This window comes from Euprymna scolopes, chromosome 32 (assembly GCF_053919585.1).
Source record: "Euprymna scolopes isolate OS-2025 chromosome 32, ASM5391958v1, whole genome shotgun sequence".
NCBI classification, from domain to species: Eukaryota; Metazoa; Mollusca; class Cephalopoda; order Sepiida; family Sepiolidae; genus Euprymna; species Euprymna scolopes.
The window spans coordinates 5,784,454-5,801,358 of record NC_136513.1 but is presented as its reverse complement, the minus strand read 5'-3'; the positions used below and the strand labels follow the sequence as shown (position 1 = coordinate 5,801,358).

Sequence of the window (16,905 nt, the reverse complement as noted above, 5' to 3'; positions counted from 1 at the left end):
AAAACTTTCAAATGAAAATTTATAACAAAATTTGAATTATCTGGCAACATGTTTCTATTTATTTTGTTTACTTTCTGGCTTAAGAGAGAATATTAAAAAAAATTTTTTAAATAGTTTACTTTTTGCAAATATCTTGAGGTATGAAGCTAAAAAGATATTTGCCAAAATAACCTCGACCAAAACTTGAGTAAATTCGTTTTATTGCTTATTTTAATAATACAAGATTTTTTTTTGCGCTGATAAACTGAGTAAATCACCCGTAAAGTTGCTTTGACTAATTAAACCCTTAACGATTGAGAATTATTTTTTCAATGCAATGTGCAAAATAATTGTCTCAGGGTTTAATTAGACGTACAAAAATAGTGTTTAATTTGGAATTGTGCATAATTAGTAAAACCAAGATATAACTAATCTAAAAAAAATAAACTTGTTTTCTTTTTTATTTTTTTATAAAGATTTAACAAAAAAAAGGAAAAAGAAAGCACCACACAGAATTGGAAAAATAAGAAAAAAGTTTTTGTAAATACTTTTTATATGAGTCTAAAAATATATTTGCCAAAAATAACCTCCCAATTAAAATTTGTGAGTGAATTCATTTTATTCTTCATTTTAATAATACAAATTTTTACAATATTTTGTGCTGACAAAACCCAGTAGTTCGTTTGTGCAAAAGTTGCTTTAATAGCAAATCAGCAGCAGGAGCAAATAACCGTACATAAATAGTCATACAATTTTAGTAATCCCCCCCCCCTTATGTACGCTCCAAATCTGGCATGACTAAATTGTTTGATCCAGCTCCTGCTGATTCAAGCAACTTTACATGCTGTTTCTATATGGCAAACAGCAGGAGCAGTCAGTCGTACAATAATCGGGAATAAGTTTGGTCCTACATATTTAATAAAACCGTATTTATGCACGTGTGGAAGAAACTATGGTAGTCAGACTCAACTTTACTTTGTTCAAATACATTTATATGAGACAAATAATCTTATCTAGCTTTATGGTTAGGATCAAAATATATTCTATCTATAGAAGAAAAATCCTAAATGAAGCCAATTTGTATTTTTGTCTCAAGTGCCCTCTCTCCCCTCTAGGGAGCTGGATTTTGCCCAAATTAAAAACAGACCTTGTGTCTAACATGACCTTTGTAGAGAGGCGAGTAACTAAGTAAATATATTTAAGAAAGGTATGAACTCTAGGTTTTAGAATTTTTGAGATAAAGATTGATAATGCCTTATTCATAATATTATTATCATCTTTGATGTTATTCTTATAGGATTTCGGACGATGTAACCTCCAAGCTTTTTCAAGCGTATCAAATCAAACTCAGGAATTTATTCAATCGGAATAGATTGTTCTCATTCAGTCAACCACAACCAGGTAGAAGTCTTAAGTAATTTTTATTTATTACTAGTAGCACCTATAGTGTGCATTGAACCTTCAAGACTGTCATTTAGAACTGATTGTTACTTAACACCTTTATCCATTTCGCCACGTGTTGGACATGTGGCACAACATAGATTAAATAAATTCCATATAGATTCCAGAGTTTGACAAATTGCACCTGAGGAAAGTCAGGAAGTAACATCAGTGAGAATAACATGAAAGAATAGTCCAAATAATCTCAATAATACAAAGTATGAACCCGTTTCTTTTTTTAATTACGCATTAAAGATAGAGATGGAATGAAGAGATAAAGGAACAAATTGTTAAAAAGAAACAGGTAAGAGAAACAAGAAAATGAATACGCAGACAGACACACGCTCACACGTACTGCAATGACCTGATTCTTTTAGGCAGGAGGGGGTGGGTGTCAAATTATGGATTTTGCAGTTCCTCTATGCAGTTCCAGCCGTTTGTTTGATGGCGGTAATGCAGAAGACGAGGATGTGGAAAATAAAATCAATGATTCTGATGACCTATATTGTATTCATACGTAGAAGTATCAGCATGACCGTCCCTAAGATTCATGTTTACAAGGATTTCATAACATCCTGTCCGATTTGTAGAAGATTCTATTGTTTGCATATTGTTATCAATATGCAAGTGAACCAATAATAGATTTCAGGGGAAAAGCGTTTTTGTTTGTTTCACAACTTTACAAAGAAATAATTTCAGAATAATTAATAAATCAATCAATATAAAAAACAGGAGCATTCAGGTAATGTCAGAGTTCTGCAATTGTCAGGTGAAAGTAATTACAGGAAAATAAGTAATTTTTTAAAAAATATTTCTGTTGATATAATAAGTTATGACGATTAAACTACAAAGACTCGTCCATGTTTCACACCTGTAGGGAATTATCACGCTAATATATATATATATATATATATATATATATATATATATATATATATATATATATAAAGGGATTTAAATAATGAAATATAAAATTTATTGTATCATCAAATGTTCGAAACAGGGAATACAGTAAAAAAAAGAAAAAGAAAAAAAAAGAAAAAAAAAGTTTTTTTTTTTTTTTTGTTAATCCATGGAAGTTCAAAAATTCACAGAGGAAATCAACACCAAATTGCATTAAAAGAAAACCTATTAAGTATAAAAATTGAAAAAAATTTTAAATTGTGGATGTTTAAATTTTGTAAATTTTTATTTTTCATAATTTAAATTCCTTTTATATGTTAATCCTCTAACTCAAATATTGAGCATATTTTTCAGGATAGGATTGAATCTGTAAATATTAATACTTGTAGATTACTATTTTTAATAATATCCCTCTCTCTCTCTCTCTCTATATATATATATATATTTATTAATGATAATTGACTATTATGAAATTCTGGGTTCCTTTAAAAAAATAGGTTCTATGTGAAATGCATGTAAAAGATTATTTTTTTCTTTTTGGCTTGAGGATTTCCTTCTCAGAGTGATCTTTTAGTCTTTTGGTGATATTGACTCAAAAATGCCAATTTCAAATCTGCGAGTAATTAAAAAAAATATGCTACTTTATATTTGCAGTGAAGAGCAAGTAGCCACAATGCATATATTTATGGTTACTGATCCAGAACCAAATTTATGGTTATGCCAGCCTCTTCCAGTAGTTTACGGTAAACTGCTAGAAAAAGTCAATACAGTCAGCTGTTAACAAATAAAGTTTTCATTAATGGGGGGGGGGTTCACTTTTCTGGCACTATTCTTGAGAAAAAAAAAATCATTTTTTATCATAGTTGTTTCCATAAAAACAAATTTTTGTTATTGCAACAAAAACTTTTTAATGAAACTTTTCTTGCAAATAAAAAAAAAAAAAACTTAGATACTTTACATAAAAAAATTGATTTTTGTTTATAGTTGTTTCCATGTTTTCGTCTTAAAAAAAAAACAAAAAAAACTATGAAACATTTGTTGAAAAAATTTAAGATACTTGTCTAACCCCCCCCCCCCCCAAAAAAAAAATTTCTTTCATATAGTAAAACTTATAAGTTTTATCTTATTGTGTTAAAGCTTTTTTTTTTTTTTTTTTTTTTTTTCGGTGTTTTGGCTTTTCCTCTCTACATCCTCTTTCCCATGAAAGGGAAGAAGCTAAAAAATTACCTTCAAAAACATGGCTGCTAAAGATGAACAATAAGTCTACATCATATATTAGAAATTAAAAATGATGAACTGAACAAGTGATTAAAAAAAAAAAAAAATTTTTTTTTTTTTAATCACCATATACGGAGGTGGGGGGGGTCACATTCTAAAATATATCAAGACAATTAGTTTTTCTGTAAAATAAGTTTTTAATGTTTTATTTTTTTTGTAATCTGCTGTATCCACCTCTTCCCCGAAAAGATTACTCTTCCCATCTAACGTTTTGCCTTGTTATGATTATATCATTTTTTCATTCACTGAGAGACATGGTTCTAGAAATGAAAAAAAAAAAAAAGATCTAATTTATTTACCTCAGCATTTCTCAAGGATTTGATAAGGATCTGTATGGTCTCTTCATAGGAACGTCCAACCATACGTCCCAGTTTTTCATACATTGCTCCAAGACATGCCACAGCAGACCTGATGGAGGAACAAATTAGAAAATTAAAATGTTGCAAAATACATACTTTTTTTAAGTGTCATGGATGCTATTAAAAATAAATTTTTTTTAATTCTGTGAGAAAAAAAAAAAAAAAAAAATCTTTTCTCGTTCTTTTTCATTAGGAATGAAATCCGACTCTGAAAAGAGCGGATAAAAGAGGAAAAGAAAATGTGATACATGATTTAAAAAAAAAAAAAAAAAAAAAAAAAAAAAAGAAGCATCATTGCATCATTACGTGATGGTTATTTTTCTTTGGTCAAAGCTAGAGTCAAACCTTGTAATATTTTTGTACATTATAGCCTGAAAGTATTTCTTTATATCCATGTCTTCCCACGTGATGCATGCAAAACATGCACATGCTACCTCATGGATAGGTCTATGTTCACTGGCAACATATAATGAACTAGTATAATTTTTGAATTGGGTAAGCAGTGCAAGTCATGGTAACACAAAATCTATGAAACGGATAATTTCCCAGTCAGAATCATTGAGAGGTAAGCTGTAGGCTAAAACACAAATAGGTTAAACAACAAAGAAATGTGCAAGGAAAGGAAAGCAATGACGTCACAATTATAAAGTTAAAAGGAGACAATGTCCTTTGTTAATAATGAAGTTTTTTTTTTTTTTTTTTTTTTTTTTTTACACAGTGATCACCACTTATCAAGGCCCGGAAGCCACTCAGGGATAAGGGTTATTGCAAGTACATTACGTTAGTGTGGAGATTTGATGAAGTGTTTAATTAAGGGGGCGGTTCATTAGGAATTTGTTAACATTGGACTTGAAGACATCCAAGTTGTAGTCCGGAGGGAAGCAGGCAGACAGAACAGAGTTCTACAGGCGTGCAGTTCTAAGAAAGAAGCTTTGTTCATGGAATCCGCGTTTTGATTTAGGCACAGATACAGAGTGGGGGAAATTTTTCACAGTGGATTCAGCTAGACGGGTGTTTTTCGTGAAAGATTGGCGAGGGGGGACCAGAGATTGGAGTTCAGACGAGCACCTGCCATGGAAATAACGATAAAACAAGGATAGGCTCACAACGTCTCTTCTGTGGTTCTGTAAGTTTGCCTATAAGATGTTGTGCAAGGTAGTTGGTCAATGGACTGAAAGCAAACTGATAAGGGACAGTGAAGTTAACTTGTTAATAGAAATTAGCCCCTCTGCAACCCTGGCAACTATTTCTCACCAAAAATAAGCTAAAACTTCAAATTAACCATCTTTGTCTCCATTTTTGTGCAAAGAAAAGTCTATTTCAACAAGCTCCACTGATGACAAATAATGGTCAGAATAGGCAACATTAGACAAAATGGTGATGACAGCAACAATGGAAGAAAAACATTGAAGATAAACGGTAAAGTCATTTGACAATGTAGAAGATAAAAAAGACAGCAAATTAAGGTACGTAGCACGTACACATATTCATAATTAACGTTTGGGGTGCTGTAAAGAAGTGACAAAAAGAGCCATATATAAAAATATATCGAACAAATACTTGTTTTAGTAATACATATAAACTTATATAACTTTCACTGTCCATTAATTTATACAAATGCATAATTCTTATTTTCTATAATAGTTAATATATTTAGTTGGGTGTACATGTATACTTATTTTCTGACAAAAACAAAGTCTTGCATCAAGCAAAATCGATTTTAATTAAAATAACAGCTGTTTCTTTATTGTCATACAATCAGAGTAAAAAGTCTGAATTTTGTAGAATCATCAAATTTGCTGGAAAAAAATTACTGGTAAAAAATTTTGCCAAAATTGTTCTTCGATCTATATAGTGAATTACATATTAAAACTCTAGAATTGTCTAATATCTATTAAACTTAAACACTTGGATTTGACTGACAACCAAAATCTATACGTTATATATGAATATACCTGCTTCTAAATGGATTAAGATTCTGTCTATGTGAAAAATAAAGATTTTGGAATTTTTGAGCACATTGCTTTGCAAGGACCCAAGGGATAATAGATCATGTTATATATAATAACCACTTCTAAATAATAGTCTAAGGGTTGAAGGTTCAATCCTCAATGTAGGAGATACTAATAAAACAATTACGAGTTAAGATTTCTACCTAGTCGTGATATGAGAGCAAGTTTCTTTCGCAGATTAAATTTGAAATTCTGTACAGATTGCCAACTTCAGATTTACAATTTTGACAAGATGCACCTGAAGAAAGTCGAAGGTTACACCGGCCAAAAGTGAGAATAACATCCAAGATAGAACAGTAGTTTAAATACAAATAAAAATGAAAAGATTGACAAAAAATACGAATCTTTAAAAAGGTAAATTAAAAATTAACAGCTGATAACTCGGGTGTTAACATATCAATCCTTATATAGGGATGAGCACAAATTGTTAAGTAAATGTGGACAGACTTTTTGAATCAGAAAAAGAAAAGGAAACAACAACAACAACACAAAAAAAACTAAAGAAAACGCATCATCACTGAATAATGTGCTTTTTAAATTTGCTATGTTAATCATTGCAACATGCAAAGTGTCGACAAGACGACATATATTTGGAAACACACTCGTTGCCGGGAATGTCTTTTTTAAGCAGTCCACTATCGCCTCTCATGCAAGCAGGCGAGTCTACTTCTATGAGGGGGTGACGCCAAGACCACTTCGGTCTTGTAACTGGGTGTCTTGGGTTCAATTCCACCTCTACACAATATACTCGCTAGAACCAGATCCACACATTAAATTTGAAGTTTTAAGATATACTTTTTATTCAAACATTTATAGAAGAATTTCTCTGTAAAAGATTTTATGGTAGGCATCCAAAGCGTTGCACTGATCAACAGAGCTGTAGAATTTCTTTTATTAGCAATGAAAAAATTAGCAAAACCCCAAACAATATGAAAGAATTGTGCATCCAGAAAGCGTGCAAAGATCCTTTGAGAATTATGCAATAAAATAAACTATTTGTTAATTAATTTGTTACATTTATCTCACAAAATGGTATGAAAAAGTTGATCCTATCGAGACTAGCAGCAGAAGAGCTAGCTGTTCTATTTTAGGTAAACATTGATTTCTCCTTTACATACATCTTGCAAACTCTCTAGGGGAAAAGTTTTGTTATATTAAACCAGTGGTTTCAAAAACCTTTTTAGCTATCTACTTAGCTCTCATGAAATGTCCTTATTCTCCCCATCATGTATATAGAAAACTTTCTTACAATTAAAAATATTAGGTTTAGATGATAAATTACATGAGTAAAAATTATCATATGCATTAGACATGCATAAGAAATGAATTTCCAAGTTAATTTATCTCGGACCAAGATTTTAATCCTTTTCTTCTCTCAATTCCTTTTTTTTTTATTACTTTCTCACATGGTTTATTTAGTCTTCCTGTCTGAATTGGACCGGTTTCCTTAACTGTTCTACATCTACTAACCAAAAAAACTCATTCTTTCAACATGACATGTCGCCCCATACTGTCCAGATTTAATCTGTCTCAGGGGTCATCAGATCTAAAATTACACATTCATATCATTTTTATATTATTTCTTTCAATGCAACTTTGGTCAGGTTTAACTTCCATACATGAGTATATAACTTAATAGTTAAAAGCGTTGCTTAAAAATCAGTTCTAATTGATAGTTTTCTGGATGTTGAAGGTTCAATCCTTACTATAGGCAATAACAAATTAACACTTCATAGCCAATAAAATGAGAACAATCTACTATGATGAAAGAGTTCAGTTTGAAATTCTGTACAGATTCCTAAGCTCAAAAAGATGCATCTGGTGAAGGTCAGAGGCGACATCAATCGAAACGTTCATATAATAAAGATGTGAATAGTAGCCCGAATAATACAAAACACAGGTTTTCTTAACAATAGATATTAGACAACACTAACCATTATTGTACTCAGCAGAATATGTTGTTTTGTAAGTTTTAGTAGGAAAGAAAAAAATGTTATTTCAGGAATTCATGATTCATCCAACAGTCTGGTTTGCTAGAAATGTTACAGATCTTCCATCCGGGCCATTCAGGAAGAACATCCACCCACCCACTGGTCTCAAAGATAGGAACGGACAGCATGTGTATGGGTGGCATTCATTTCTATTCATATATAAACATGTGCAGGTTCTTTTTTTTCTTTAATTCAGTTATATATCTACGGCCAGTAGTAGAATATATGTACAACCAGTGGAGGTTTTGGTTTGCATGATGTCTGCAAGAAACGTTATTCTATTCAACAGTTGAATAGAATAGGGGCTCTGAAGAGATCATACAGACCAAAACCTCTACTTATTGATGCAAGTCAAATCACACATACTAACGCACACACATTTTAAAGTGTACAAGGTTGATACTTACAGTTGTGTTGGTAAATAACTGGGCGAATCATCCTAGCTTGACTATTATTTACGCATCAACACAAAGTAGTTATGGGAGAGTGGTTCACTACACCAGTCATATATTCATGTTGATATTTATATTCTCTTAATACAAATGTATATGCAGATATACTTCTCATTCTTTTTTATCTGATGGATTTTGTGCCATCCTTGAATTTTGGATACAGTTTATGGGAGAGTGGTTTTTATAAGTACTCATTCAACTCTTGTGAAAGGTAAATGACCCAATCATTTTCTCAAGGAATTCTGAAGCGTGAAAAGTGGATACATAGATTTACATTCTTCATTTGATCAACATTTCACATTGTTGATTTCACTCAATGCTTTGCCAACCCAACAAGGTATGAATGCCTGTGATGCAGGTGTACAAAAACGCACCAATAAGAATTTTCTTGAGAAAAGCTCTCAATATATATAAATGTTAATCAGTGAATTTCATTAGGCTTTCTCATGCGTTTATTAACAGAACGCCCGGCATTCCCCTGTCTTAAAATATGCTTAAGTATGATATCCTTATTTATGCAGATTTCATATTCATTATTATAGAGCCAACTCTATATTTATTATATTGTACCCAATATATAGTGGCGATTTCAAAAGTTGAAAAAAAAAAAAAAAATTAGGTACTATTAGCTAGAATCAAAACCAAAACGGCTCTCCAACATAATTCGTTCCCGTCTGAGCTAGGTCAATACGCAGATAAGAACTTTAAAAATTAACATTGCTAAAGGTATAAATGTATATTTGCGCATGCATACAAGTAACGCATTTAATTGACTTATACCTGCTAAGTTCCAATTTTTGGCCTGCAGACGTGAAACTTGATATATAGGGGATTTGTGAAACATTCGATTTGGTCTTTAGCCAGTAAAAATAGCTGCTAAGGGGTCAAAGTTGAAAAATATTAGAACTTGGCAGGCATAAATTGACTTAATGCTTCTGTACACATGCACAAATATATATTTATAGGTTAAACACCTTATTTGTTAAGGTTTTATAGTGTATGGATTTAGGTCAGACAGTAATAACTGAGGATATAGCATTATATATTTTGGTTTCAATTCTTGCTAATGGCACCCAAGTCATTTTTTTTTTACTTTTGAAATCATTACTATATATTGGGTACAATATAATAATCAATAGAATATTGATTGTATAATAAATACAAAATCTGCATAAATCAAAATATCATATTTAAGCGTATTTTACAACCCGGCAACACAGGGCAACCTGCTAGTATGTGTGTGTCTCTCTCTCTCTATATATATATATATGTGCATTAGCAGTTCCGCCCGGCTTTGCTCGGGCTCTATGTACTGTTCATAACTTTATGTGCATATGTATATATTAAAAAGTGTGAATATGTACGGTAATGCTTCTCTATATGATAGGCTTCCTTAACTACCATAGAGAAAAGTTAGTAGAGATCGCAGACGTCAAATTATTTTTAACTTTGATCCCTTAACATTTGTTTTGGGCTCAAATTAAATTAAAATGTTTCACCTATGTCCAAGTAACCTAAATCTAAAATTTCAAGTGTTTAGACCCAAAATTGGCAGAGGAGTTTGGTAGAGTCTGCAAAGGTCAACACTAAATTTTGACCTCTTGCCAACCAAATTTTTGTTTGCTCAAAAACTGATTAAAAAGCTTGCTGCATGTCTGAATATCTTTTATGTAAAATTTCAAATTTTTAGACCCAAAATTGGCTTAATTTGCTAGAGATTCAAAGGTCAAATCTTTTGAATTTTTACCCCTTGGCACCCAACTTTTTGGCCAAAAAACAATTTAAAAGCTTGCACTATATCTGAATACCCTTTACGTAAAATTTCAAATGTTTAGACCAAAAATTGGTTGAGTAATTTAGTAGACATCGCAGAGGTCATCTTTTGTTTTTAAACTTTGACACCAATTATGACCTCTTAGCATTTATTGTTTTGGGCTCAAATTAAATTATAAAGTTAGATCCATGTCCACATAACCTATATCTAAAATTTCAAGTGTTCAGACCCAAAGTTGGCGGGGGAATTTGATAGAGTTCTCAAAGGTCAAATCGTTGAACTTTGACCCCCTTGACCTCAAAATTTCTGGCCGAAACCCAATTAAAAATATTTTCCCAAATCTCAATACCCCGTATGTCAAATTTCGAGTCTGTAGACCAAAAATTGACAGAGTTATTTGGTAGGGAAATGCACACAGACAGACAGAGAGACATTTTCACTTTTATTATATATATATATATATATATATATATATATATATATATATATACTAGCATTTCAGCCTGGCGTGTCCCGGGTGTTTGGATGAGTGTTGAGCAAAAAAGTGGTAGTAGAAAGGCAGGCTCAAACCCGTACTGCGAAGGACAAAAAGAACGAGAAAAAAAAACTGAAGTCTTTGTCGTTACGACACCGCCAAACCTGAAGTGACTTATGTTAACATTTAGGCTAGACAATCGAAAGGAGAGGATAACTTTAAAAAGTATCGGCGAAAAAAGCGACCCCCCCCTCCTGCAGAAAAGTGCCCTGTTGAAGGTGAAGATATTAATGTTTTTAGCTAATTTTTCGATATTTGTTGCATGAAAGGTCGAACTTAAAAACGATACTGATCTTAGTAAAATCCGTTGCCTCTGTCAAAAGTTTTAGGCAGACATGCAAACATACATACATACATTTATATATTGGTAATTAAAAGCTTTCGATCCAAACTGATGAAAAAGCTTGCCCCATCTCTGAATACCCTTTATGTAAAATTTCAAATGCTTAGACCAGAAATTGTCTGAGTAACTTGGTAGAGACTGCAGAGGTAAAAAAATTTTTTTAACTTTGACCCCTATTATGACCCCTTAAATTTATTATTTTGGGCTCAAATCAAGTTATTAAGTTAGATCCATGACAAGGAACCTATATCTAAAATTTCAAGTGTTTATACCCAAAATTGTCAGGAGTTTGGTAGAGTTCTCAAAGGTCAAATCGTTGAACTTTGACCCCTTAACAGCCAAATTTCTGGCCGAAAACCGATCAAAAATTTTTCCAAATCTCAGTACCCTGTATATCAAATTTCGAGTCTGTAGACTTAAAATTGACAAAGTTATTGCATAGGGAAATGTACACCCACACACAGATACACAGACACGTTCACCTTTATAGATATATAGATATATATAATCTAGTAACAATTAAGTTTACAAGCCAAAATCTTCTATAAACTCCAAGAGAATATAAAAATATTTATATAATAATTCTAACCAAATAAAAAAAGATCAATATAACCAATAGGAAATAGATGGTGACAAGAATGCATTCTTTGAAACTCTGCAGATTAAGGAAATCTTAATATTTCTATTAGAGTATTCTGTCTAACAATAAATTCTTGTAAATTATAATTTAGTCTTTGTGTGCATTAGGCTTCGAAATACCATGGCCTAACAGGGTTTATTCTTTTTCCCCTTATTGAGCTAAGGATGTTATATAAAATTTTTATTTAACGGAGTTCTCATCCTTTATTTCTTTATGTATAACAAACAAATACCTCCGGATACAAAGCACATCAAATGAAGAGATAAATGGAAAAGGTAAATAAACTAGCCAAGATCAAATCATACAGTAAGATTTTATATTTTATTTGTTATCCAAACTCTTCCTCAGAAAAAGAGAAAAGAAATGTTATTTTCAATTTTGAAAGTTGAGACAAGCAGAATAGCAAGGAAAAAAAAAAAGACTCAGGTTTTCAAATTCACACAAATCACAGACACTGTCAAGTGGGGGAGGGAGAGAGAAGAAAAAGGAGGAAAAACTGAGACGGTGTACAGCGGATGGTGAGAGAGGGAAGCAAACCCAAACACACACATATAGCCACACACACATAAGTCATAAGCCTCATTCTTCTTATTTCTTTTGTAGAATACATGTTATGTCAAAGTTGGAGTGTCAGTTGCAAACTAAGAAGTGTGGGAGGCTAAAAGATTTTTGTTTCTCACAAACCATTCATGATAGGCAGACAGAGCAAGGTTGGAGCTATTTAAGTTTTCTTGTTCGAGTCGTCAGTCTTAATTAGAGATTAGTTAAATAATTAGTAAAAAGGAATCTTGAAAACTTGAAAGTTGGGCATAGAAATATATCCTTTCTTAAAGTTAAGGAGATACTCACAATACAAGTTTGAATTCTAAACAAATAACTACTGGTTAAATCCCAAAAAATGAATGCACACAAGAAAAAAATAAGCTTAGTAAATAGTAATTAGATTAGATTTCGAAAAGATAAAAATATTTTAAAAGATAAAAATTAAATTAAAAAATTAATTTATAAGTGGGCTTGTGCCCAAAAGATTTCGGAACCCGATGAAAGCATATATGCACAAGTGTACACATTGGCATATAACTCTTATCCTTAAGTGGTGTCTGTGCCTTAATAAGTGGTGATCAATTATTTATATAAAAAACCCAAAAACATGCATATATATCACAACACACTGCAGACACAAGTACACATACAGATGCTTAGCTATATAATATATATATATATATATATATATATATATATATATATATATATATATATCAAACACTTCCACATAAGTCAGCAAACATACCTACATATACAAAGAAGATTCACACATACATGATTTAAAAAACGTGTAAAGAAAAATTATTCCAACATCATAAAATGGTAAACAAGTATATATATCTATAAAAAAAAAAACACTAATAAAATGGCTTGGTGTCCCAAAAGTTAGAGAACTCGAATGCAAGTGAAATTGACCAGTAGAATCAAGTGTCCAGATTTGACATCTAAAAGGTTGATGAGTTCCCTATGTATAGCCGTACTGATGGATTGTGAAACAATGAAACAGTTTTCTGCAGATGAACAAAAAGCATATTCAGTTTGATGTTCATTTTATATGCTGACGTGTACGTTTAGAAATCTCATCCATTCTTTGATTGTGGTCATACAAGAAAAGTCCTGTTCTGCACACATTCTATACTATTCAGATATAAACGTCCTCTGAAGTCATCAGATCTAAGCCTGTCTTAAAAGCTCACATTACACATCAATCATATTTGCATATCATTTCTCTCTCTCATGCAACACATACATCCAACTCCATACACTGTGTACATATGCCTGATAAATTATTTCTTTGGTTGACAGCAGTAACGTTCTGCTGGTTAGTAATGACACTTACTCCATCCACTTCTAACTTTTAATTACACTGGCACAACCTCCTCCCAGTGCTCCAATGGTATCACTAAAGTAACAAAACTTCTGACCAATCTCATCCAAATATACTTTCTCCACATCTGAGTTTCCATCCATCTTCATTGTTTTATATTTGTTCCGCATCAACTGATTATCTTCCAACCTACTAGTAATTCCAATTCACTTCTTGCGTACCCAATGCTTACAAATACCACAGAAAAAAAAAAAATTCCACCAACTATCTTTCCACAAACTGAGTAGAGAAACATTACCGTTTCTATTGGCTTTCCAACATTACAAGAACTAAATCATCAGTATAAAGCATCTCTTCCGGATAACTCATACAAGACTTCTAAGACACAAATCAGAACCAATGAACTTTGTATACTTCCACATGTGCTCTTAATCCAAGCACTTTTAAGAGAATTATAAACTTAGGCTATCAAATTTAAATGAATAATGCTAAGTTCCAGCTGTTGAACATTGTTGCTGACAGCTTTCTATGTGTATCCTGTTACTTAGATGTAAAAATAAATGTTATTTATCTTCCTTCAGCATGGTTGGTTTGATGGCCACATCTATTAATGTGTTCAGACAAAATTTTAAATATTGACTTAGGTCCGAGGTTTTCAAATTATGTGACCAGTAGAGTAATCACCCTCCACACTGATGATTCTCAGTAAAAAGAATGCAACATGCATTTGCGGATTTAATATTTTCTATAATTATTTATACATACAAGGAACGTTCCAAAAGTAAAGCCTCCTATTTTTTTTCTGCCTAAATAGATCAAAGGGGATTGCATATTACATTGTTATGATGATTAAGCTTATGCATTCATGACTTGAAAGAGTCATTTCTGTTGCAGATATTGACAGTGTGACACTACAAGAAAACAACCAGTCATAGACATGCATCAGAAGCAGAGATGTGTCATTGAATTCCTCTCTGCAGAACAAATTGAACTGATCAACATTCACCGGCACCTGTTAAATGTTTATGAAGCTGATGTAATTGATGTTAGCACAGTTAACAGATGGGTTCATCGATTTCAAAGTGGTGGCAGAGATGAGAGTGACAAAATGCACTGCAGACTTTTACGACTAGGGCATTAAAATAGGCTGGCAAAAGTGCATTGATAATAGTGGTGACTATGTAGGAAAACACATTCTGGAGCATAAAAGATTACTTGTTTTAAATGGTACCATTCCTGTCTTCATAGCTCTTCAACATTCTAGTTTTTTAATTAAAAAAAATAGGTGTTACTTTTGGAATACTTGCGTGAGTACATATATATGCGTATGTGTGTGATTAATTTAGACTTATTATAGTATAAAAAGTTGATATATACCATTTTGAAAGTGTTCAATGCTAAACTGGTTATTAGAGCTGGTACGTTTGTGGTTTGTTCGACTGACATTGACCAGTAGAAATTTTGGTTCGTATGATGTCGGCAAGAAATGTTATTCTATTCAACTATTGAATAGAATAGTGGTTCTGAAGAGATCATACAGACCAAAACCTATTTGCTGATGCAAGTCAAACCACACATACTAACACCCAAACACACACACATTTCAAAGTGTATAAAGTTGATACTTACAGTCGTGTTGGTAAATAACTGGGCGAATCATCCTTGTTCTTAATAATATCATTGCATTTGTTGATTGTCTCAAATAGGTCAAAAGTATCTCCAACACTGAAGAGTGTAGCTAAGCAACGAGCCAGCAATTTACGTGTTGGGGGACCAGGAGACTCACTTATTTGATGGGTCAGCTGCTCAACCAATTTCTTCTGACTTTCTTTAATATCAGACTAAAAAGGAAAACAAAATAGAAATATCAGCAACAAACAAAAACAATATGAAAATCTTACTGCAAAATTAAAAGTAATTTCCAAATCCATATAAATACAAGTGAATGTATGCCTGCAAAATATTTTATCAAAAAAATCTTAAATACTTGGTTAGGACTCATCTACTAATCTGTCATCCTCTACAGCTGTGTGAAAGATGTGTTTGGCTAATTCCTATTTCAGTCATGTAAATTATTTAGCATTAAAAGAACAGAATGCCAGCTCTCAGTATTTATGCAGGGAAGCGGATTATTTACTTCCTTTTTTGAACAGAGAAGACATTTACTCTTAATAGCAGCAGTAGTGTTTTCCTCCCTTCATCAATAGACATTCACTCTTAGTATTAGCAGTAGTTCTTCTCTTCATCAACAACAGTATAATAAAAAAAAAAAAAAAAAAAAAAAAAAAAAAAAAAAAAGAGATAAACTGATACATGTCTAAAACATGGATGATGTGGCCTCAAAAAAGGAACTGATCTTTAAGCATAAATCATACTCCTTTTATTCAGCCATTCTGGACTGCCAATAGCATCTAATTTGCATAATTATGGCACACACACACACACCTCAAAATTAAACTCTTCTAAATCCACACTTGCGTGCAGCTAGCATATGATAGTCATGGCTGCTTATTTTCGGTCACTCTGCAGTCACCACACTCTCCTCTGATCACAAAGATGGAATCTCAGCAGCAGTCATTTCTATAGAGTTTTCCTTCATAGAAGCAAGGCTTCTTCGGAGGTTTGAGCTTCCACTTCAACCTCTGTTAAATTATCTGACTGTTTTATTGTCAGATCACACTGACACTGACTGGAGATGTTATACTGTCAGAATCTTCGTCTGCTGAGAGGAGGACACTGTAGCAAGAGCGTAGATCTTTCACATGTGGGGGTATTTTATTCACCAGGGCGGACTGTGAATTGATTATTTCTGTTACTTTACCCTGGCCAAATTTTGTGGTGCACCGAGTCTCCGGCATCTTCACCTACACATCATCTTCAATCTGGTAGGGTCTGTGTTCAAGACCTACTGATGGTAGCAGGACATCAACCTCTTTTACCCAAGCTTCATAACAGTATTTCGGATTGGATAGTGCAGTCAAAGAAGAGTCTTCATTTCTTGTATGAAACCTCACATTATGGCAGGAATCTATTTTACAGTACAGTTGCATTACTTGCTATGCCTCCCACAGTGAAGGGGTGCAATTTTGGTGTTAGTCATGCTTATCAGGTGTATTTACAACTAGAGACAAACAGACAAAACAGCAATGTTTGATTTATGTAGTCTTGCTATTTATATCTTGAATTATTTTTGCTTCATGATCAAGTATTCAATTTTGGTCATGACACTTGATAGGCTTCTTCAAACAGCTTTTCTCCGAGTTATAAAGGCTTAGATCTAATGACATCAAAGGAAGATTAAATCTAGACAGTATAGAGAAATATGT

The 16,905-nt window shown here is 32.4% G+C and overlaps 1 protein-coding gene across 3 annotated transcripts in view; it reads right to left on the bottom strand.

The window, feature by feature from the left end:
* Positions 1-16,905, bottom strand: part of LOC145256195 (HEAT repeat-containing protein 5B-like) — a 292,341-nt gene that overhangs the window by 141,648 nt on the left and 133,788 nt on the right. For all 3 annotated transcript variants that reach the window (XM_080114803.1, XM_080114802.1, XM_080114805.1), the window contains exons 3-4: positions 15,209-15,420; positions 3,900-4,008 (exon numbers count right to left, since the gene is read on the bottom strand). In XM_080114803.1, coding sequence (XP_079970929.1) covers positions 3,900-4,008; positions 15,209-15,420 — 321 coding nt within the window. The remainder of the gene's footprint in view (positions 1-3,899; positions 4,009-15,208; positions 15,421-16,905) is intronic.